The 24,925-nt window shown below is 42.0% G+C and overlaps 1 protein-coding gene across 3 annotated transcripts; it reads left to right on the top strand.

Moving 5' to 3' along the window:
* The first annotated feature begins 3,182 nt into the window (after positions 1-3,182).
* On the top strand, positions 3,183-24,675 carry CLIC6 (chloride intracellular channel 6). Of its 3 annotated transcripts, none has more exons than XM_028727122.2 (6): positions 3,187-4,839; positions 16,812-16,921; positions 17,936-18,061; positions 18,299-18,405; positions 21,440-21,621; positions 22,331-24,675. In XM_028727122.2, exons 1-6 carry the CDS (start codon positions 3,406-3,408, stop codon positions 22,490-22,492), a joined length of 2,121 nt encoding a protein of 706 aa, XP_028582955.2. In that variant the 5' UTR covers positions 3,187-3,405; the 3' UTR covers positions 22,493-24,675. The 3 variants fall into 3 exon arrangements, with proteins under 3 accessions (XP_077783449.1, XP_028582955.2, XP_028582956.1); XM_028727123.2 differs by lacking the exon at positions 3,187-4,839 and adding an exon at positions 15,945-16,483; XM_077927323.1 differs by lacking the exon at positions 21,440-21,621 and having other exon boundaries at positions 3,183-4,839; positions 22,331-22,493.
* The last annotated feature ends 250 nt before the right edge of the window (positions 24,676-24,925 follow it).

Consider the following 24,925-nt stretch of genomic DNA (forward strand, 5'->3'; position numbering starts at 1 on the left):
AGTATTTGTAAAGCTAATCTATTGTTTCATGAAAGAAAAACTGAACTTCATAAGCAAATACCGTTAATCAGTGCAAGATTATGTGAGTTTGCCCTTGAAATCCCCTCTCTCATTTGATGCCTACTTCTCTGCTGGCTACAAGTGTCATATTTTTCTAGAGGCAGGGAACAGTTGGGGTTTTATGTTCTATGTTTGATTTTGGACCAGTTATGAATTCCTTGCATTTACGTAGCTGTATTAATATCCTGGGAATCACTTATAAGGCAGTGAGGCCAAGTTTCTGGCTTTTCATGTTCCCTGTCGATATTATTGACAAGAGTAGTGTGAGGTACTCAGATAACAGAATAGTTAAAAACAGGATTTTACATATCACACTGTTAATAAACATGCAGCTAGGATATAGTTTAATGATCACTATGTGTGTGCATTTCACAACTTTAATTTTGTTGCTTAGCAATGCCATGGTACCATTCTGGTCCGTTGGCACCCATCTGTCTCGGGAGACGATGGAGGTGTGTGCCTTTGGGGGTAAGGTCAAGCTGTTGGAAGTTTACAGCGCTTGCTGTGGCTGTGGGAGAGACGTATTTTGTTGCATCTGGGGCAGATGAAGGCATCCATTTGTGCTGCTGCATCATGGTGTTCCTTTTTTCTTCATTCCTCCCAGCAGTCATTTCTCCTCTGGCCACTGCTATGGATACATGACTTGACTGCCCTGTCTCCAGGCACTGTGGTCATCTGCAAGAGCTTCCCCGCATGGCAATGTGGATGATGCCAGGCATCTGGTTGACCACTGTGATAACAGGGTGCTGTACAAGATGGACCATTGGCCTGATCCAAAAGGGCTCTTTGGAGGAAGAGCTGGGAAACATCAGCACTGTGGTTGCAACTGCTACCATCACCAGATGTTACACTATGTAAAGCTATACTTTACAAAAGGTGCCACTAGACTCCATTTTTATTGCCAAGGAGAGGAGGGAATTGGATGGGGACAGGTGGAAGGAACATGAAGTATGTCAAATTCAAGCTAGAAATAAGTGTGCCCATCTTAAGAACATGTCCAGCACCCCAGAATTTCAGTGGCTAAACCTTGCTCAGTGATACACTGAGAAAGTGGCCCTCAAACAATACGAAGTTTCCTTTCACACAGACAATTCAAAGTTTCCTTTCATATGATTTATTTACCCTGACAGTAGGTTTTGTGTTCCTCATTGTTTCTCACATTGTAAACCTTATAAGCCTTCACATTCCGAGGGGGAGGGAGACTTTATTTCAGATCCCTGGTATTGGGAATAGTAATCCCTTTAACCCCAAACTGCTGTAAATCAACACATCAAAGGTTAGGTGCAGTCTTTACTGCCAAAATATCACCTGAGTATTTGGATAGGTTCCATGCCCACAAAATCAGAGTTGTAGTGATTGAAGGGCTAAAGCAAAGGAGTATTTTGTATGTCAGAACTTGAGTTCTTTTGCTTATGGCGATAGCAATAAAACAGAAGTCTGACAGCATAATCCTAGACATATTTACTTAGAGGTATATCCCATTGAATTCAGTGAAGCTTATTCCTTGGTGAGTATAAGGAGTATAAGGTGAGTATAAACACATTTTTAGGGAGAAGCCTCAATGGAACATAAAATGCTGCCTTATACCAGATCAAATCATTAGTCTACCTAGCCCAGAATTGTCTATTCTATTCTGATTCAACAGCTCTCTAAAGCCTAAGGCAAAAGTCTTGCCCAAGGGTCAGCAAACTTTTTCAGCAAGGGGCCGGTCCACTGTCCCTCAGACCTTGTGGGGGGCCACACTATATTTTTTTTGGGGGGGGGGAATAAAAATGAACTAATTCCTATGCCCCACAAATAACCCAAAGATGCATTTTAAATAAAAGCACACATTCTACTCATGTAAAAACACCAGGCAGGCCCCACAAATAACCCAGAGATGCATTTTAAATAAAAGGACACATTCTACTCATGTAAAATCATGCTGATTCCCGGACCGCCTGTGGGCTGGATTTAGAAGGTGATCGGTCCAGATCCGGCCCCCAGGCCTTAGTTTGCCTACCCATGATCTTGCCCATCACTTGCCACCTGATTGGTGAACAAAGAACAAATCTGGAGATGCCAGGGATTGAAACAGACCTTCTTCATGCCAGTTATGTGTTCTATCATGGTCCCTCTCCCTTCTGAGTAAGTGTATCTAGAACAGCACTGTAAGGGCTCCACCAGAAAAGGAAAAAGGGGGAAAAAAGATTGCCACTAGGCCCATGTTCACCCGAGTGACACAGTAAATAATGTGAAGAATCCTAGGCAGTAAATTACGGTAGTTTCTGATGTGCCAAAGTGGATGCATAAGAACATTGCTTAGTTGATCCCAAGTTCATTCACAATCTGGATGTCGCCATCACTAACACAGCCAGAACCACCACCGCAGTAAAAGGCACTTTGCAATGACCCAACTGGTTTGCTGTGAGAAACTGCATGCACAGAGAACTGGAAATTCTGAACATTAGTGTGTGTTGGTCCTGCTTTGTAAACTCCTGTCCGCTTTGAACCATAAGGCATTTCAGAAACTGGCCAACAGTGGCAGTGGGTTGAGTTGCGTGTACTTGCAACACTGTCACAAAGCTGCCCAGCATGGGTTGGGCTGGCGGCACAGTGAAGTGCACACTGCATCGCGTGTTGAGTGTGCACTGAAATTCATATACCCATGCAAGCGCTGTCCAGCCAGCCTTCAGAACATGCCATGAAATTGTTCCTCTAATCTAGTTTTAATAGGGTAAAACCCCACCTTTAACAGTTTGGGGCTTTACAAAATCAACTAGACACGTAGAAATAACAACAAAGCAAAAGAAGGAGCAAGGGTGTAGATGGAGCTCTCTGCAGAAAAGCCCAGGCATCCCTGAGCCCCTGTCCCAGTTTTGCCCATCTGCTTCCTTTTGTTCTTAGCCTCTTGCCACCTGTTCTCCTGTCTCTCCCTTTTGGCCTCTTTTTTCTCAATATTGTCCGAGGTCCTACTCTGAATTCCCCTACACTTTGCACCGCTGGTAGCTTCCCCTTAGATGTCCAGGCCGACCCTGTTACTCCCATCGTCCTCCTAATTTCTCTTAGTCCGGGGAGCAAAACCCTCTTGGCAGGCGAGGCAAGAAAGGTGAGGGCACGGCCAGCTTCAACTGTTGCGCTTGAGCATGCGCGCACCGCTCCGGCGTGCTCCCTGATGGGGAGTCGAGAATGTGACCCTTGTCGCTGGCCAAGTCCCAGACTTAATCCGACAGTGTGAGCGCAGGGAGGAGGGCACAGTCGCCATAGCGGGAGCGGGAGCTGCGTGAGAGCCGAGGCGCCCTTGGTCCGCAGGGACGCGCACCTGTCACCTGCACTCAAGAACGCCCTTTCCCTGAGGAGGTCGGCATGGCCGAGGCGCAGGGGCAGCTCGAGGCAGCTCTGGCCCCGGATGCCGAAGAAGAAGCGCGGCAGAAAGGCGGGAACGAGAACGGAGCAGTGGAGGAGGATGAGAGGGGAGAGGAGGACACGGAGGAGCCCCCGGCCTCCACCTCCGCGGAGGACGAAGCTCCGCGCGTAACGCCTGAGGAGAAAGCCCGCGAAGAGGAAGGCGAGAGCCCCGAGACGGGAGAAAGCAGCCTCAGCAGCCAGCAAAGCCGCGAAGATGGAGAGGCGCCCCCCAGTCCTGAGGGAGAGGAGGGCGGGGAGGCGAGTCCGGCCGGACACCCTGCAGAGCGGGACGAAACACCGGTGGCTGCGGGCGCCGCCGGCGAGGAAAAGACTGAGGGGGGCAGAGACGCTGAGGAAGCGGCAGTTCCCGCGGCGTCGCCACAAGAAGAGGGGGAGCCGGGCGAGAGTCGGGGGGCGAGTGAAGGGGAGCCAGTGGACGGAGAAAGGAATCCTGAAGGAGAGGAGCCCCCACAAGAGGCGGAGCCAGGCGAGAGTCGGGGGGCGCCAGTGAACGAGGAAAGGAGTCCTGAAGGAGAAGCGTCGCCGGAACAAGAGGGGGAGCAGCCGGGGGAGACTCGGGGGGCGAGCGAAGAGAAGCCGGTCGACGGAGAAGAGACCCGCGAAGGAGAGGAGCCCCCACAACAAGAAGGGGAGTCACTCCACACCAGGGGGCCGAGTGAAGAGGGGCCGGTCGAGGGGAGCTCTGAAGGAGAGGAGCCCCCACAACAAGAGGGGGAGCCGGGCGAGAGTCGGGGCGCGAGTGAGGAGCAGCCGGTGGTCGGAGAGGGAGGGGAGTCTGTGACAGGAGAGAGCGAGCAGGAAGAGGAAAAGCGCGGCGGAGATGCAAGAGGAGAGACGAGCGAAGAAGCGCGCGAAAAAGAAAAGCTCGACGGAGAGGCTGAGGCGGCTGAGGCCGAGTTGGGAGAGCAGCGGGAACCTCCGGAGGCTCCCGCGGGAGAAGAAGAGACTCTGAGGGAAGAGAGGGAAGCCCCAAGCGGAGAAATTCCCGCTGAGGGGGAACTGGATGCTGGAGGAGGAGAAGCGCCCGAGGAAACCCCGGCAGATGAAGAAGATGCGCGCGCGGAGGAAAGCGAAGCCCCGGGAAACCTCGAGGCGGGCGCCCAGGAGGAGGAGGAGGCTCCCCCGGCCTCGGGAACGACGGAGCCGGCGCGAGAGGATGCTGATGAAAGCACTAACCACCTGCAGAACGATTCCGCGGAGGGAGCCGTCGAAGGGGCCGCGGAGGCCGAGGATGCGCTCGGGGTGAATGGCATGCAGGGAAAGGAAGAGGAGGAGGAGGAAGAGGAGGAGGAAGCGGCGGCAGAAGAGCAGATCCCACTCGCCGCGCCGGTGGAGGAGGCGCAAGAGCATGACATCTCCCTCTTCGTAAAGGTAAGGGCACAGTCGCCTGGAAAGCGAGCTGGTTGTGAGGCCAAGTGAATAGGGGTAGTTAAGGCAGGATTTCCAATAGTTGCTTTGAAATGCAGTCCAAGACTTTGCGCACAAATCGACAGCTTGGGGCTTCGCACCCGCTGTTCCCTAGCTCCCTTCTCATGCCGGTGAGCATGGCTTAGAATCCCACTACACATGCACTGGAAAATTTACCCTTGCGAGTGCAACAGGGTGATTTACAGTAAGTTAAATCATCATTTCTGAAGTGATCCGGAGTATTGCTTCCATCGCTGCTCCTGATCAAGAAGACAGAAAGCAAACATTTTGGAACAATTTCTCTTGGTGAAATCTTCCTAAGAATCTTCCCAAGAGCGCTCACAAACTTTCCCGCCAACAGAAATTACTTTTAAAAGCCTATGTGTTTCCCAGGGGTTGCCACTACATATGGTAAATTGCCTCAACACATTGTATACAAGATTCCATTGCAGATATAAGCTACATAGATCCTCTGGCTATTATAAAGTACATTGGCTAAGCTAGTGCTGTTTAAATCAGCCAGATGAAAATCCAGTTTTACTAAGATGATTTGGGTATTAAACTCGGAGATAAATCTACTTTTGACTTCACGATTAAATAGGGACATGCTATGAAGCTGCATCATGCTCAGAAAAGTAATGCTTTCCTTACAAACTGTAGAATTGAAAAATGATATGTATCACACTGCTAGCAAGAAGTAGAAGAGTACAGTAATAAGATACATTACACATACTTTGAACTTTCCTCACCTCACTCTGAATGTGTTGGGGTTTTTTTAAGTGAAAACGCATTCAGGTTTGGGGTTTACCATTTGTGTACTGAACTTTATGGCTTTTGCTGATACTGTAGTTGTAGTATCTAAGTCCCTTGCATTTTCTAAAGTTAGGACAAGTGCATCTTTTTTGAAGTACAATGGGGTATACTTTCAGAAGCTGTTGAGACATATATATGTATGTATGTATGTATGTATGACATATGTATGGGGAAATCAAATCATGAGTAATAAGATCCACTACAGACAACTGAAAAATCACACATTGCATTCATTTATTTACCCACAAATCCCCCCAAGTTCTGGGGCCTGTACATGCATGACAACTTGAAAGTTTAGTTATCCTGGTATGGACAGTGCAGAAGTTGTAAACAAAACAAGTCAAGTTTAGAGCTTGCCATGTTACATCTTAGAGCCATACAAAGCATTCAAGTTACTGAAAAAGCAAGCAGATTTCTGGTTATGATTGTGTAAACTATTTATTTCATTTTAAAACCCCCCTTCATCAATTAAGATCCCAGGCTTGTTTACAATATATCTAATTAAAACAACAAAATTGAATATAGCAAAACCAAAACATTAATAAACACTAAAATAAAACCCAGGGTCTATACATTAATTTAGTGCAATAATGATGGGTAGGGATAGGGATTTACAATATAATTTGTAATTTACAATTTGTAAGATTTGTCTGTTTCTTTTTCTTCCTCCTATGTGACATATGGGGTAGCACTATACATTAAACCCATATTCAAGGGGCAATAAAACAAATACAGTGGTACCTCGGGTTACAGACGCTTCAGGTTACAGACTCTGCTAACCCAGAAATAGTACTTCGGGTTAATAACTTTGCTTCAGGATGAGAACAGAAATCGTTTGGCGGCATGGTGGCAGCGGGAGGCCCCATTAGCTAAAGTGGTGTCTCAGGTTAAGAACAGTTTCAGGTTAAGAACGGACCTCCAGAACGAATTAAGTTCTTACCCCGAGGTACCACTGTAAATGGCTAGAGCAGAGAAATTAAAGCAGTGAAACTGTGGGGATAGGTGTGCCTAACTCTTTCCTCACCCACTGCTTCTCTGCTCAATATTATTCCCCGCCCCCCACAATTTCCCAACAGAGGGTTTCCTTATGTATGTAACCTATCATTAGGCCTTTAAGGTTTTCAGCAAAATTCAAATGAGTGGTGCAGGGCAACTCAGGTATAAGATACATGGAGGGAGCAGCTGCAATATTTTATTATTTGTTTATTTGTTGAAAGTTGAATAGTAGCATCCTGCCTCAGATGCAGTGGATGGGGCTGTCCTATTACCAGTGTGGCCATAAGATTCACCTGTCAGTCTGTTTGGCTACTGTACATGGAATATGTGCTATTTGTTCCACATTTCAGGCGGCACAATGTCTTGGCAGCCCTGTGGTGGTGCTTACTGTCATCCCAGATCTGGAAAAAGATAGGCATAAAAAAGGAGGTTCAGGACTACAAAGGGAACCTTTTCCAGCTCAAAGGCCACATTCCTTTGTGTGAAAACCTATGAGGGCTGGATGCCAGTGATGGGTGAGGTCCAGAAGCAAAAGTGGATGGCGCTCTGGGGCAAAAGTGGGTGGAACAATAGCTGCATCTACTTTTGTATAGTAAGCGGCATTCCAGCGACACACAAGTCAGATGTTTCTATACACACTTCCCTCCAGGCCAGCAAAAGGCATTACCACAGTCCAAGGATTCCCTCCAGCTGCAGCCAGGCAAAAGCACTTGCAGAAGGTGTGGAGAAAGGCTGGGGAAGCATGTAGCCTGGGGAGAGGGCCTATGCAGCCTGAGAACTGAAGTCCAGAAAGACAGGTTTGGAGGGTTGCAGTTTGGCCGCTGGGCCTGATGTTCGCCACCCCTGTTCCACATTCTGCATCCCTGAAGATATGGATAAACTGCTTATGAAAGGTTAAAATAAACTGGCAGATATATGCTTCTGCAGGGAATCTTGTAAATATGCACACTCGCGTCATTAAAGGAGACTGCAGTTAATAGGAAAATGTATTCAGGGTCACTCAGAGTTTGTACTTTATTATGAATATTTGTTGATCTATGAGAGGAGTAACTTGCCTAAAATCATGGGTGCCTGCTAAGCACTGCTACTGCTCCTCAGGATTCTTTGGTCTATTTTGGCTTTGGTTATTTGCACCTGATGTTCGGGTTTTTGGTTAGCAATTCTTTTTATGCAACCGTGTTCAGCAGAAATATTTCTGAGAAAAGAATAAGAGTGCAAGAAAAATCCAGCCACAACATTAAAAAAAATGGGTCAATTTCACTCTGCCTGATTTAATTTTTTAAGGTATGGGTATCTCCCAAAGAAGAAGATAACCCAATATCCTGTCCTTTATACAGCTATCCAAATATGTTTTTAAACCAGTGAAGTCCTTTGCTTCCACAATTGCTCTAGTGAGATTATTGTTCTGACCTCTTCATCTATGTATCTATCCAGTTCAGTTAAAACTCATGTCCAGTCCAAACTTTCATGTAAATTGATCTCGAACTTTATTAGCAAACAACATATAAATGTAGATGACCAACTACTTTGCTTTAGAAGAATGGTCAAACCCAAATGAGATAAAAGTATGGCTCAGGTGAAAAGATAATGCAAGGTTAGGCCCTCAAGGCCAGAGGGAGGCTTTTCCTCTTCTCAGGAGAATGTTCTAAACAGGATTATGCACTGTATTCCAAATACTTGATCTGTTTCTAACAGATCAATTTGAGAAATTGTAAGCAATTCTAAATATGGAGATTAGGGGCCAATATAATAAAATTTCCTATTGGGACTGAACCATTATTTCAATGTATTACAATGCTAATAATAGAAACTCTTTGATTTTTCAGCCTAAGTTAATTAATCATAGAATTCATGAGGTTCATCTAGTCCAACTCCATGCAGTGCAGGAATCTTTTTGCCCAACATGTAGCTTGAACCCACAATCTTAAGATGAAGTCTCATGCTTTGCCCACTGAGCTATACCACCAAGTCATCTTCTAGTGTGCCCACAGCCTTTTTAAACCTCTCTCCCTGTCCACAAATATAATTTCCCTGGTTCTCCTCCTCTCTGGCGGAAAATAGCTCTATCAAACTGTTGTTTTTCATTTTCATCTGTTACAGCACTAACATTCGATATAAGTTTTTTTAAAAGTCAATGCACTTGGTCTTTGTCTTATTAAGCAAGTGTTTCCTTAAGTGAAATGAGAAAGTCCCTTTGCTACTAAAGAAGTTCAGGGAAGTTCAGATAAGCTTGCATGCTTATCCATAGCAAAGCAGATCCTCTGAGGTTTGCTTAAGGTAAATGGATTTTTTTTAAAATGCAAAACCAGGACACCACTATGGGAGCAGCAGAACATTTGCTAATTCTCTTGAGAGCTGGGGAAACCCATCTTCTCCACTGTGAGACTGTGGTAACAGAGTGCAGTTGATTTTAAGCCATAGGGATTGAGGCGTATACTTTGTCGGTTTGGGACGAAGGTTGCTTGCAGCCTCTGTTTGTGGGGAAATGGCAGGAACTCATAAATAACTCCTTTAACCAGAACTGAACTACTATAAAATGTTTCAAGTGGCATACTCTATTGGAGTTTATTCTCTAGTGCTTTATATCTATGGAATTTAATTTAATTTGCAAGCATTCTTCTCCTGCTTGCTTTACTGATGGAATCACCAATCTTTCTAGGTCATTGGGCATCTTTTAAATTTTTGAATGAGTGCTGTGGGCATCCCCCTCCCCTGAATCAGCCCCAACCTGAGAGAAAGAAAGCATGTGTACAGAAACACCCCTTTCCCAAGTGAACTGGTTAACAGATCCAGTAGAATGAATCTGAGCTTTTAAAAGCACAAAGATCTGAATGATGAAGCGGGAAAGAGTGTCCCTGATTCAACTTCCTGCTTTAGCTCTATGTACTTTTCGAGGAAGAAAAGGGTAATCACATTCACCATCACATGAACAAAGGGGGCAGTGAGTGGGGGGGGGGGTCAGCCAGAGGCTTCACATGCAGCATTGCTTCTGCTGACACTACACTAATGACCCCTGCTTGTCATTTATTAAGGAAGGGTTCATACACGGTCACCATCAGTGACTTGCACTGCAGCTCTAATGATATCTACTTAGATGCTTACTCCCAGATAAGTAGAACTGGGATTGCATCCCTTGTTATTTTAAATGGAAGTTGAATAAAATGTAAAGAAAGCTCAAATGTTTGTGGAAGGGTCATAGTAGTGGAGCACTTGTCTGACAAGAAAAATGATCTAGGTTCAGTCCATGGCATCTTCAGGTAGAGCTGGGAAAGCCCTGAGTCCAAAACCCTGGAGAGCTACAACCAGTCAGTGTAGCTGATACTGAAATGGAGGGACAAATAGTCTCACTTGGTATACAGACACATTCAATGTATCCAGATTACTATGAATTTACTTTGGATCTTGGAAAAATTATCAAAAGTATTATATTTAGAACTTGGAATGGAGTTCATGATTTTTGTGTGTGAAAAACATATCAAAAAAGCTTTCTTTATTACTGAACTCATCTTTTTAGCAGCTTTTTAAATAGAGAAGGCAGAAAACATATGGTTCTATAATACAGCTTAGGAAAAGCTGGAATTATGAATTCCTTTCATAACTCTTCAAGTGACTGTGTTATTAAGCCCCTGTGGCTGGTTCCTATAGCTTGCTTGCTTGCTTGCTTGCTTGCTTGCTTGCTTGCTTGCTTGCTTTATTTATTTATTTATTTGGTTGGTTGGTTGGTTGGTTGGTTGGTGTCCAGTGCTGCAACTGTTTGAGTGGATAAACTTCTGCTCATGTAATATGACTACTTCCTTCATCACCTTCTCCTTGCAGCCTTCTGCACATCTTCAAAATCTGCTCTATCCTTTCAGCTCCCTTGGTTGCCTTCATGATGCCACACACTACCACTTCTTCCACCACAGCATTCCTTCCACTCTTCTTTCTGCCTATGTCCTTTTTCCCAGGTCACTGGAATTGAACTTCCACTATTGATCCCAGGGGAGAGGGGCTACCAGCTCCACAGTAGGGAGTGGCCAGAGAGATATGGGATGGGGTGGGGTGGGGGGAAGGTTGAGAGCAGTAGGCCATCACTATAGAACCATGCAGCCCTACCTATTCCAGTCACTAATGTCTGATGATCTGAGGGAATCATACAGCTCTTGTTCTTAGAACCAAGTTATTTTGAGTTGTGTTATAGCATGTGAAGGTTATCTGATTTTAGTGCTGATAATAAAATCCCATGATGCGATAAAGTACTGTATACATTTCCATTTGCTAATGTTTGTTTCTGTACTGATGAAAGAGTGAAGAGATTATGTGCGAATAGATTACCAAATGATCATTTCAGCTGCTAGTTAGCTTGTTTTTCTTATGTGGTGGTCCTGGGAATAATAATTGCAACTCCAATTCAAAGTCACAGTTGTATCTTTCCAACAGAGCTTGGGTCCCGCCCTACGACAGGTGCTACACAAGACATTAGTGCTGCTGTACAGGAGGCTGCCTTCTGTTGTGACTTGACATCCAAGAAACAGCCAAGAATATAGGCAGGAAGACTCTTATGAATGTGAGGACCCACCTCTAGACTATATTCAGTAACAATGAAGAAGAGAGTTCCCCTATGAAAATACTTACAGAGGGTAATAATCTGATAAATGTTGCTTGTACCATGCCTGCAAACTTCAGCCAGTTAGTAGTTACTGTTTTCCTTCTGGAAAGAAACAAAATCACATGTGGCATAAAATGCCCCAGAAATGCATTGAGTTTTGCCACTTACTATATTTACTATTTATTTACTATACCGGCCAATGTTAGTGGATTAGGATTGTAATCATTTTTTCATAGGAGAATGATCAGGCAATGATAAAGAAACTGTGTGAAGTGTCATTAGGTTGTTTTGGGGGCATCCATTGAATCATATAATTATAGTATTAGAAGCGACCCTAGGGTCTTTTAGTCCAACCCCCTGCAATGCAGGAATCTCAGCTGAAGCATCCATGACAGATGGTCACCCAACCTCTGCCTTAAAACTTCTAATGAAGGAGAGCGCACCACCTTCCAACCCTGGTGGACCCTGCTGGGGCTCATGAACACCAGGAAAAGACCAAGTATGCTGGGTTCTGACACCAACGCTGTGTGGTGGGGTACCTGTAATGGTTCTGAGAAGAGAGGTGTTGGCAGTCTGCTGTATTTGTGCTTGGCCTGGCTCTTTATGCAAAGTGCTCACTCTTTTCACCATGACCATTTCACCACAGTTTTCAAGAGCACAGTTGACACCACTGTGCTAAGTGCATGAGGCTGAAGAAGAAGAAGAAGAAGAAGAAGAAGAAGAAGAAGAAGAAGGACACAGAGAGAGACGCCCATGCCAAGTGCTGTGTAATTTATATGCTTATGTAGGGGTGCTGCGGTTGAGTTCAGGGTTAATTGGATGCCATGGCGGAATGGAGTGGGAAAAGCAGGGCAGTATGTTTGGCTCTCCATTGAGTCCACCACTTTTGCTTGTATAATATTGCAGATATTGCAAAAATGTTGCATGGCATTCTAATTTCCTTGAAGTGTTGTTGTTCCAAGTTCAAGCCAACAAGCCATGCCCTCCAGCAGGCCATTCCCAGCCTGGCTATGCATTTTTCTTTTACAAATCGACATGCAACATTGCACAGTTGTGGAAAATCCCCAGTCCTCATTTGGTTGTTTTGGGGTTCCCCTTAGAGCTTTTAATATTTTGTGGAAGTTTGTTGGGGGTACTTCTACAAACCCTGGAGTTTCCCAGAGCATTCTAGAACATTTTTGTTTCTCAGTATCCCCATTTTTTTGTTCCATTTTTGTCAACACTCACCACCTTAGTTTGCCCTTAGATTGAGTGATGCTTGCAACAGGTTCTGGGGGAAAATCTGAGGAAGATTTGAATTTCACATAAGACAAGTCCTTCTGCTCTCCTGACATGACTTCACCACTGCTCATTTTCAGCCCCACTAACAGCAGTGGTGTTAAGCAATGTTATTCTGTGCACTACTCTACTGCTGTTCTCATTGGTTCCACTTTCCAAACTTTTACCAAGGTTTTAAGTTTCTCATGGCGAAAGGTGGTTACCCCCCACTTATTCAAGTCCTTTACAGTATTCACAAAATGCACCCAAGGTATTTTCCATCTTTAACTTAAAAATAAACAAATCCTGCCCACAAAGGAGAGAACAATCCTTTTCATGTTTTAACTTCACCATTTGGCCCCAAAACAGGAATTAGGATTAACACTGCTAGATTGCTTCCTTCTCCATCTAATCCCTGCCAAGCTTTCCCAATGCCCTCTCATGTTTTTAAAAGTATTTGTTCATGGTACGTTATAGATTTTTTATTTTAAATGTGTCTTCCATTTAGAGGAGTGAGAAATATACGAAATGTGAAGTATCATATGTTAAACTATAAAACAGGATGTGTAATTAAAGTACCAGTTAATCTGTTTTTCCCAGCCCTATAATGTGTTCCAGAATATAATGCTCTTTTGTTAAAATAATTCCCCTTAAGAATTTAACAAGGCTATAAAGTTCTCCCCCCTGCTTATTGATGTACAGTGTTCAGCTGGTCTCCTGCCATGTTATTAAATACGGATTAGAAATAGCATTGGCACCTTGAAACCATAATTCTTGCAAAAGGATAAATAGCAAATAGAATTTGATTCGTTGCTTGTGTACTTCTGACCTTGTTCTACTCAGTTTAAGGGGGAAAGTGCAGAAGGAACTGGATCTTTCAGCAGAATTTACGAGGAAGAACAATTCAGTTTTGATCTGTGTAGGCTAAGAATATCACCCCTTTAATCCAGTGACCTGTAAAGGAATATGCAAAGTAGCCAAAAGTGCCAGCTACATCAAACAACATTCCGTATCAGGCTTTTGACTGTTTCTTTTTTTTTTTTTTTTACGTCTGAAAATATAAAAATACAGATGAAACTAATTCTGAAAAAAATGCTGTGAGGTTTGTAGGAGAAATATACCTCTGTTTTCCATTGGGTGTGTATATTTAGCTAGTGATTAAGGCTAATTGAGCCATGGAGGGCTGAGGGGGATTTTTACCTCACAAGCGGAAGGGGCAGATACAGGTTATATTAGGGGCATGTGGCTTATGCAGTTCAAGAAAAGGAAGAGGAGTTTCTCTTCCCTGCTGCTCTTTTGCCACAGTTCTCAAACTGTGCCATTCAAGGGCCTATTAATAAGGTAAAAAGTTCTGGTTTATTTAAGTTTAAATAAAAACTTGTGGAGTGGTCGAGCAGACAGACAGATAGATAGATAGACAGACAGACAGACAGACAGACAGGCAGACAGACAGACAGACAGATGATAGATAGATAGATAGAGTGCAGGTTATTTATTTCATTTGTATACCACCTTTACATTAAAAAGTACTTAAGGTTGTTAACTTGACAACCAAATAAATCCTCAATAGAAAAGAACATTATGAATAACAAAATAAACAATATTAACTAACATCAATGTTAAGTCTAAGGTATGAGTTCCAGACATAACCCTGATACTTTTACACAGGATGCATTATGTTTCTCTCCACAGTGAAAGGTGCTTGTAAAAGTTATACTACACAGCACATTCTAGATATTACAGCACCACTAGGTGGCACACTTTTATAAAATCCAGGTGTTAGCTGGGTTTGCCTCACTCAATGAAGACACTATTTTCAAGAACGGCAAAGACTGAAGTTCTGTTTTACGACACAGAAAACTTTTGTGCACAATACACATGAGTCTAGCAGATTTAAATCCAGTTTACTTCGGGGGGGGGATTGATTTTGCATTTAATTCTTCCATTGAAACTGGTTAGATTGGATGTGCTTTACTTTGGCTGGATTGCTTTTTAATAACACACTTTTATAAAAGACCTATCAATGATCCACTTAAACTCATTACAGAAGTGAATTCATGTAGCTGCTAGTGGCACCCTAATGAAATAAATGAAAATAGTTGCAGGATGTAGTTTAATAATGGTTATTTTCCTGGAACCATTTGCCTACCTCTATTCCATAATTATACCCATAGATGCTGCACTGATGAGTCTTGAATGAGACACCCACATACCAAAGGGGGCTGTATACGACTAGTTCCACACATGGTAATTTGATGGGACTGCACGGTCACAGTAGGATTCAGAAGCAGATAGTAATTAGTGGCTCAGAGGGAGGATAAACAATTGACTTCACATGGAGCCATCTATGCTGGTTCTCTTGTTTACCCGCACACAGTATATCCTGTACCAATTTCCATGCACTGAATTCCACCTCTATGGGGCAATGTACCAACTATGTGCATAGCCAGTCATGGAAGCATGGTGAGAGCATACAGCATGTGGTGGGGGAACCTCCAGTCTGTGAGCATATTTGGGCAGGCCCAATTTGTCCCAGAAGGCTGTTTTCCCCAGACCATACCCATGTCAGATGTGATGTCAGATGTGGCTGGAACAGCTGCACAGCAGAGTTTCCTGTGTAAAGACTTCAAGCCTCCTTTTTGCAGCGATTGGCTGTGTGGCTGAGCTCCTATGGAGAGCTCAACTGCACAGCTGATCACTAAGCAAACCTGGCTTGAAGTCATTGTTCATCACCTGACAGGTGGTGACTTCTAGCCTGTGATCAGCAGTGCAGTAGGATTTTTGCAAGGCACTGTGGAGGACTTTTTAAAGTTCTGGCAAATCACCGATGTCATTGTGGCATCAAGTGATTTGACAGGAAGGAAATTGTGTTCCCTACTCCTGACATGAGTGCTCAAAAGGAAAGTGAATGAAACTGTTTATGCACATATTGATATTTTCTTTTCTGATTCAAGAAACCTTGAGGATTTTCATTTCTCATTTAATAAACTTTGAGTGTTTGATTAATAAAAATGCATGATTTGATTAATCACAGTTCAATTCATAAATTGTAGTGCAGACATTACATTTAATTGCTTTTGAAAGTTGAAATAGCATAAGGGTTTGTTTAAAAGTCCAAAACTTGTTTGACCCAACCTGCCTATTTCATTTAGATCCCTTTCTGTTGAGACACAAATATAAATCACTTATATGTTGTATTGTATTAAATCAAGAAATCAAAATGGAGAAACTTTGCTGTGGAAATTAAATGCTTTCCAAGAAAGACTGAAATTCTATGCTGAGGCAGGCTTGAGTAATTTTTGAAGTCCATGCTACAACACCTCAGAATGCATCCAAGCATCTCTTACTTAAGACAAGATATCTTGTTGGCAATTGATGCTGAGTCAGTATCAGTAACTAGACTGTACATTATTTGTCTTTTCAATTTAGAAATGAATTAATGAATCCATTGACTGCTTTGTTTCTGCAGTTCTCATGCTAACACATTCTTCATCTGTGTATCTGGCCTGGAAAGTAGGGACTGATGATTGCAACTCTCTAAAATTTACAGTCTCCAAGGTGACTAGAGAAAAATCAAGCTAGCACTTTGGCAGTAATGATTTAACTTTTGGGGGAAACAAATTGTTAGAGCAAGCCAAGCTTTAAACCTTTATATTTAATGGAAACAGGATCTTGACTGTGACGTTCTTTAATCCATTAAATTTCATTGTAAAGTTTTAAAATCTGAATAGTCTTTCTTTTGAGAAGACTATTCTGTTACCCTAGGAATACTACATCGGCTGCCACTTTATTATTAAAAGTGTTTATTGATAATAGGTTGCAATTCAGAAGACACTAACACCCAAGAAGTCCTAAGCAATGGGGTTTTACATTTTTGTTTCTGACATAAGTAAATATGAAATGGCAATTAACTGGAAGAGGAATTCTCTAAAGAAAATCTTCTGGGGTTGCCAAGTTTTCCTGACAAGGACATCCATTCAGGACTCAAGTTAATCAATTGCAGCTTTTAAGGTACAAAAAATGCAAAACAGTATAAAACATATTTGGATTTCTGCTTTCTATTTAGATGCAAAGGAATGCAAGAGTTTGTGGGGGAACGGGTTTGCAACTGCGGTTTCATCACTGCATGACTGAAGGAAAGGTGGAAAGAAACCATCCCAAAATACTTGAGAAGAATTATTTCAGTTAGATTGTATTTGCTTATTGCAGGGCTTTCACTTTTGCATTTTGGCAACAATTACTAATGTCATTGTTTAATTAAAAATAGTGTTATTTGTTTTAGGCTGGTAGTGATGGGGAGAGTATTGGAAACTGTCCATTTTCTCAGCGCCTCTTCATGATTCTCTGGTTAAAGGGTGTCATATTTAATGTTACCACTGTGGATTTGAAACGGTGAGTTATATTTCATTTTCATTTTTAAAATAAAAACCGAAAGTCTTTGAAAGCCTTACATTAGGAGCACTCATCTCTAATTACTCTGAGAAACATTTATTTATTTATATTTTTTCTTTGGATATACACAGTGTTTTTTCTGGGGGGATGCAGGGGTACACATACCCCTAAATATTTTGTGAATCTAAGTTTGGCCTCATTGAGGGGCAGTATTTCAATATGAGTTGGAAAATGAGAGTACCCCTAAACATTTTTTTAAGAAAAAAAAGCACTGGATACATGAACCATTATAAAATATCGGAGTGGTGTACTGAAAACTAAACTGATGTATAAAATTGACACCAAATTCTGTGGGTGTCCTGGAGATTGGGGAGTTGACTTGGACATTTTCTTTTGATTTACTTTCAAACTGAGCTAGGAATGTAGGGTAAGCAGTTCTGAGGATGAAATGTGCTGTTAGCTTTTATTTGGATCCCAGCAACTTTTATTCTCATAATTGTGTAGCTCACATTCGCAGCTCAATTTGACTAAAGCACCTGTTCTTCTTGCAACATTTGTTGATGAAAATCTTATAATGTTGGCAACATCCCTTTTTTACAGATCAAAAGTAAAAAGAGCATGAGACAAAAAATTATTCCCCACTCTCATGCTGAATACAGTCAAAGAAAATGGAGCAGAAAAGGCCAATTTAAAGCAATGGAATTTAAGTTCTCAGTAAATATTATATGCATATTAAATTCAACTGAATTTAAGCACACTTCATTGTCTCCAGATTGCTAAATCTTATTATTCCATCCTGCAAAACGTATATTTTAGTAGTATGACATTCAGAGCACATATATACATATATTCTCAGAAGTAAGCCCTGGTTAGGTCAATGGAAATTATTGCTGCATAGGAGTGCAGCCTCAGAAATCAATATTTTTAATGCCAAATCAGATTGCTAACTTTAAAAAGAAAGGTTTATCTAGCAGGATAGGTTTCTTCTAAAAAAGAATGTTTGTCTCATTTTAGGAAGCCTGCAGACTTACAGAAGCTAGCTCCAGGAACAAATCCTCCATTTATGACTTTTGACGGTGATGTGAAAATTGATGTGAATAAAATCGAGGAATTCCTAGAAGAAAAATTAGCACCTCCAAGGTATTGTACTTGGCTATGCTGTATTCAATGGAAGCGGAATATGTGTTGGCTGTTGTTTTAGATCAATAAGTTATAAAGACCATGGAATGGAAAAAAATAAGGTAGTTAACATATGATTAATATATATGATTGTCACAGCTGAGTCTTATTGAAATATGAGCCCAATCAGGAACCTCCTAAGTAAATTTTTTAGAAGCGCTGAGTTAGGATTAAATTATTATGTCTTAAATTCTTCAGATATCCCAAACTTGCACCAAATCATCTGGAATCTTACTCTGCAGGAAACGATGTGTTTGCTAAATTTTCTGCGTTCATTAAAAACACAAGAAAAGATGCCAATGAAAGTAAGTATTAAAACCTTTGTATTGTTACTGTGAACAAATGCCTTTGGCTCCCTGTATGCCTACATTAACTTTTGGCCATTTGTCAAAGGTCGGTGTTTCCTGCCTTATATTTGTTGCTAAGCATGTACACATGTCTGAGCTGACAATGGTGATGGATGTTGTGACTGTTGCAGTCAGAATGGTACTGGTGGATCTCTCAATTGGGGGAATCAGTTATATACACCTATAGTTCATAGATGTTACCTTCTTTTCTCTCTCCTTTTTCCAATAGTACTGCCCTTTGCTAATACTGTCAAAACAATTCCGGAGGAAAAACAGGCAGCTTTCACTGGCATTATTATAGAAATTGATTAGAATAATTAGTGTTTCATAAGTGATATATGTCATAGCGTAAGCCATTTTGTGCTATCTTTTGCTGTCCAGTATCATTTTAGTATAAATAGTACCGTACTGCCTCACCCGAATATAAGCTGCACCTTTAAAATTCAAGGGGTAGGGAAAAGGAAAAAATGACAATACCCGAATATAAGCCCCTCCCTTAAAATTGGTGGCACCCACATGGTCTGAGCAAAAAATTGTGGCCCTTGAGGACCCGCACGGCGCACTGGGAAATGATGGGGGGCTGCCGAAGGTGCCCCAACACTCCCCCGAAGTGCCAGCCTTATATGGTGCAGCTGGGGGGAAGTTTGCATAGGGCGGTGACAGAGGTGGCGGCCCGCCCAGGCACCTGCAACCCGCCACTGGCTGCCCCCCCCACTGGGTGGGCACCCCCTTGCTCTCTAACAACAAAAAAAGAGACATTCTGTGGAGGGCGCACAGCAGAGGGGGATCGCATGGTGCCACCACCGCAGCAGCCCCCGCCGGCACTCGCCATCCCACTGCCCGGTGTGCTTGCCAGGGCTCTAGCAAGAGTTAAGGTGTGTGTGTGTGTGGGGTTTTCACTGTATGTCTCTTTCAGAAGTGTTATCAGGCTTTTTGTAAGGTCGCAATTATAAGTCACACTTTAACTTTTCATGGTTGGAATGGGGGGGGGGGGAGTGCGGCTTATATTCAGGCCAATATGGTAATGTTGGTAGTATAATATATAGCAAGCTTGTGGTATTTACTCCAACATGCCTTTGTTGAGCAAGTATTAAGCCTTGTAGACTGCAAGCTTTATTCTGAATGGTAAAAACCACTGTTCTAGTGTTCTAGACCAGAGATGGCTGGCTTATGTCCCTCTAGATGCTGGACTGAAGCTCCCATAATTTCTGACCATTGTCCATGCTGGCTAGGGCTGATGGGAATTGGACTCTATAGTTTTTAAACTATAGGGGGGATATGGGTAGACAACTTATTTAGACAAAACAAAAAAGTGGCTTTGTAAACAAATGAACTGCCGATTTCTATGAGCGTGCAATGAGTGAACACACATAATTTGTTCTGCAAATGCAGATAATTTGCCTGTGAATGCCAACTTTCCAAAATCGTGTCGCAGTTCATTGCCTGTTTAAATGACAACTGTTTGCACATATGCAGATACAAGGAAATAGACCATGTCTTCACTGTATATTGCAGAGTTACAGCAAACACTTTCCCCACTGACCTATCTTCTTGTTGCAGATAGCCATATCAAATATGTTTGCTCCATGTATACCTGTAAAACATTATTGCATGTATCCTAACTAATGTGAATGAAAGAAGCTTACTCAAGGACTCCACTGTTTGGATAGGTTTGATGTTTATTTGTTGTATCAAAATGACTTTTTGTGTTAATACAATTCTTTTTAATAGTAAAAGTTAGACCTGCGACAAAATGTTGCAGTATGGAGTGCTTTTGTTTATGGTTCCAGCTAGCCAGCCAGCCAGCCAGCCAGCCAGCCAGCCAGCCAGCCAGCCAGCCATACCCTCTTCCAAAATATTATACTCCATTCTGCCTCCCCTCTTCAGTTTTCTGTTTGTCTGTTCTAAATGACAGTCAACATTTCATGACTATCAAGCATGATCAAGAAACATTTGGCTGATTCTTGTGGGGTTTGTCCATGAGGTGTATTTTTTAATGCTTCATACCCCATAAAAAACCCACACTTCCTCCATGTGCTCAGTCCTTTCTACATCTTTGTTCAGTATCAGTCTGCTTTCTGCTTTCTCCCACCGCCTAACTCTTTCTCCTGCCTCCTCCTCTATCAACCAGAGCCATCCCTGCCTCCCTGCTCCCACTATACAGTGGTACCTTAGGTTAAGAACTTGATTCGTTCTGGAGGTCCGTTCTTAACCTGAAACTGTTCTTAACCTGAAGCACCACTTTAGCTGATGGGGCCTCCCACTGTTGCTGCGCCACATTTAGTGATTTCCGTTCTCATCCTGAGGTAAAGTTTTTAACCTGAGGTACTACTTCCAGGTTAGCGGAGTCTGTAACCTGAAACGTCTGTAACCTGAAGCGTCTGTAACCTGAGGTACCACTGTAGTTTGAATCCAATTTGTGCTCTGAGCTTTGATGAGTGGCTCCACAGTCTGGATTTGATCTCTGGAGCTTTCCCCCGCCCTTTTTGTATACAGTGGTACCTCGGGTTACATATGCTTCAGGTGACAGACGCTTCGGGTTATAGACTCCACTAACCCAGAAATAGTACTTTGGGTTAAGAACTTTGCTTCAGGATGAGAACAGAAATCATGCTCCGGTGGCGCAGCGGCAGCAGGAGGCCCCATTAGCTAATGTGGTGCTTCAGGTTAAGAACAGTTTCAGGTTAAGAACAGCTCTCCGGAACGAATTAAGTACTTAACCTGAGGTACCACTGTATATGACCACACACACCACACACAAACATACATTTTTGCCAGTTTGTCCTATTGAGGGTGGAGGTAGGTTAAACATTTGAGTTCATTGTCTCTCTATATTTTTTCTGTTTCTCCAAATCTTGAGGTCCTCCTGAACATGTGGCTACTTCCCTCTTCTTCCTGGTGGGTATTGTTTGGGCCACATGTCAATCATCACAGATTTCCAAACTCTGCTAGGAATTCTATTCTATTCTATTCTATTCTTCTTTGATTCTAGATTTGGAAAAATCATTGCTTAAGGCTTTGAGGAAACTGAATAACTACTTAAATGCCCCCTTGCCTGAAGAAATCGATGCCTATAGTACTGAAGAACTCACTGTTTCCACAAGGAAATTCCTAGATGGAGATGAGCTCACGCTAGCAGACTGCAATCTCTTGCCAAAACTACATATCATCAAGGTCTGGATTTTCCTTTCCGTACTGTGCTTGTTTACCCTTGAACCAGAAGGCAATAAAATGTATGGAATAAGGTATCAAAGTCCTTAACACCAATGACAGCAACACAGTATTTCGAATGGACTGTTCAGTAAATTAATTTGTTCACACTCTCACAAGGATTTGAGAAAGGTCCATCTTATGTGAAAAGGTCCATCTTAAACAATCTAGATAACTAATCTAGAGAAGATGTCTAATGTATCCCCAGAGGTAGGAAGTTTCACAAGGAAGAAGGCGCTTGCATGGGTTGCTATCCTGAACACTACTCAGGCTCCCTCGGCCTGAAAAGCAAGATGAGTGCCCCATCCCATAGCCGTCTTTGACAGGACTTAACCATCCAGGGGTTCTTTGCCTTTACCTTACCTTTACAAATCTTTGTTGCTGTGCTGACACATAATGGGAAGCTTGCTCAAACAGGTACTTGGTTCCCAAGCCATTTAGAGCCTTTTAAGTCAACATCAATACCTTGGAGTAGGCTATAAGCTTATAGGCAGCCAGAGTAGATCTTGAAGAATTAGTGAATGTGACTTCTGTTTTATGCCCTGCAGAATCAGAATAGCAGTATTCTGCATCAACTGGAGCCTCTGAGCCATCTTCAAAGGCATCTTCATATAGAGTGTAATCTAACTGTGATGTTGCCACGTGTATGATGATTTCCTTTTCTCTCTGCTAGGTTGTGGCAAAGAAATACAGAAATTTTGAATTTCCATCTGAAATGACTGGAATCTGGAGATATTTGAACAATGCATATGCGAGAGACGAGTTCACAAATACTTGTCCTGCAGATCGGGAAATAGAGTTTGCCTATTTGGATGTTGCAAAAAGAATGAAATAAATCAAGAATCTTCTATTTCTATATATCTTCAGTGAGCTTGATTTTTAAAAAGAAGGAAAACCTCAAGAATAAAATGAAGAGTCTGCTCTGCTGCAAAGTTTCAAGTTATGAAACTGGCCAATCCTTGTGAAATAATTATTTTATTAATCTGCTAATTCAAGTATAGTATAATTGTACATTTGTCGCATTGCACATATGCGCATGCGCACATGCAAATATATGTATTATTTTTTGGCAATAGAACAAAACTCAAAACATTTGCAGCAATATTAGAATCTAGATTACATAGTAATTGCAGCTTTAAAATTTCAAAACAATAGTTAAATGTATTTCTGTAAGCATTGATCACCCTATCAGAGAGAATTAGATAAAGTCTGTTTTTGGTTGGTCAATGGGAGAACACCTATGGATTTTAAGAAATGTGGATTGTACTGTTTTGAGGGGCAGTCACCTCAGGGGAATTTGCAGTGTATCTAGTCTACCATGTGCCATTTCTTGTATCTCTGCCCTTAAGCCATGGGCTTGTATCATACGCTTCTAGACCCCCTTCAACATTATGGCCGGCATGCTGCAAATGACTTGTTTACATGTTGTGTGGCTTACAGCCCTAAGCTTTGTTGCATCAGCTTCTTACTACTTAGGCTGGGACATATGTACAAATGAACAATGGCACTGCAATGTCAGAAAACATTCCACTGTAGCAACATTACAATATCTAAAAACAGCTATGCCATAGCTCAAAGCTATCCATGAGCCAAGATTGTCCTCAAAGCTCCTACATCTAATTTCAGGTGCTGTGTGTGGTGATGGTCATTTATTGGTGAAAGGAAGTCAGACTGGATACTCAGAAGGGTTTATCACGGGTTCCCTGTGATACCCTGAACAGATTTAGGAGCCTTAAGCCCTTTCTCTATGCCTACCACACAAGTTGCTGATCTCCCACCTCTGATTTCTGCTTCTCACAGATGTCAGTGTCACAATTTTTATTTTATTTCTAAGCTATTGCCAAATGTATTCAGCAACTGAAGTATTTTTAAAGCAGAAATCGGTTCATTCTGTCTCACAAGATCCATGTGACAAAAACACAACACAACATGTGTACAAACTGTACTCACCTGTGTAAATAATAGAAAGTAACAGATTATATCATATGAATACAAATAAAAGGGCTGGGTCAAATTTTGTTAAAAAAATACATTCCATCTTCCTGAAGCTCCACCTCTCAGCTACAAAGCTGTGGGCAAATTCTGTGTGCTGTACCAGATTTGCCTCTGCAGGGACTGTGCAATTCATAGCTGTTGAATCCCACCCTGCTGCTCCAAGGCTTGAAGTGTTCAAGCTTACTTGAAGTTAATGAGGTCTTCCTTAGTAAGGCACTCTGAAAACCAGAGGTTAAGGGCTTATTAAGAAGTGCATGTACATTGCTTGATTAATCAACACTTGAAAATTTAAAACACAGTTTGTGAACTGAATGCATTAAAAAAAACCTCTTGTCTTCAGATGACGTGGAACCTCCGTCATGGTATTGCTCTGAGATGGCTCAATAGCACATGCTGCAGTCATCAAGTGATGAACAGGCATGGGTAAACCTGGCCTAAATGAAAACATTTCCTCAGGCTATTGAAATGGGGTCTCTTCCTACTCGCCTCATTGTTTTATAAAATTCACAAATGCTGTTCAATTTTGAGGAAGAGGAGGTCCCTTTATCCTTGTTTTAGGAGCAGGATTCATTTGGACGTCTTTGAAAAATATACATTGATTAGCAGAAAACATGTTTTATTACTGTGATGTTTCTGAAAGTTCATGTTCAAAGTGTAAAGGAACAAAAGAGCCACAACAGCAGACAAAACCTACTGGATTATACTGTGGCTACTAGGAATTCTCTCCACTAAGTGTAGCATCTATCAGTTCCTCTGTATAGTTGTCCCCATATAAGATTGATTAAAATGTATATTTGATAAGCTGAACTTTTTTTTAGAATAGGAAAATATTTCATCTCAAGAAGATGACTACTTTTCTTACCAATTTTACAACAGTGTGGATTTTCTATTTTAAAGATATATTACTTCTGTACTGTATAATCATGAAAATGTATTTTGTGTAGCATGCTTCACATTCTTTGTGATTAATGTAAACAGTGCTAAATCCTGCAATTTTTTCCCAATCTATAGAGTGAACTATTTTACAATACCAAGATTAAATGCTGAATTTGACTTTTTAGTATGCATGAAAGAAATATTTCTGTTCCCCCCTCATCTTCAGACGTCTATATAATTTAAACCGCACAAAAAATCATTGTAGTTGTTTAATATGCCTTACAAACCTGAAAAGAAAATACACCAATTCTGACTTAAATATGTTGTATTGTGCTTATTTTCGTTTAAGAACATACCGACACTAGTTTGCATTTTGTGATAAAGGAATGAAATGGAA

The sequence above is a fragment of the Podarcis muralis genome, chromosome 4 (genome assembly GCF_964188315.1).
Source record: "Podarcis muralis chromosome 4, rPodMur119.hap1.1, whole genome shotgun sequence".
In the NCBI taxonomy this organism is placed as follows: domain Eukaryota; kingdom Metazoa; phylum Chordata; class Lepidosauria; order Squamata; family Lacertidae; genus Podarcis; species Podarcis muralis.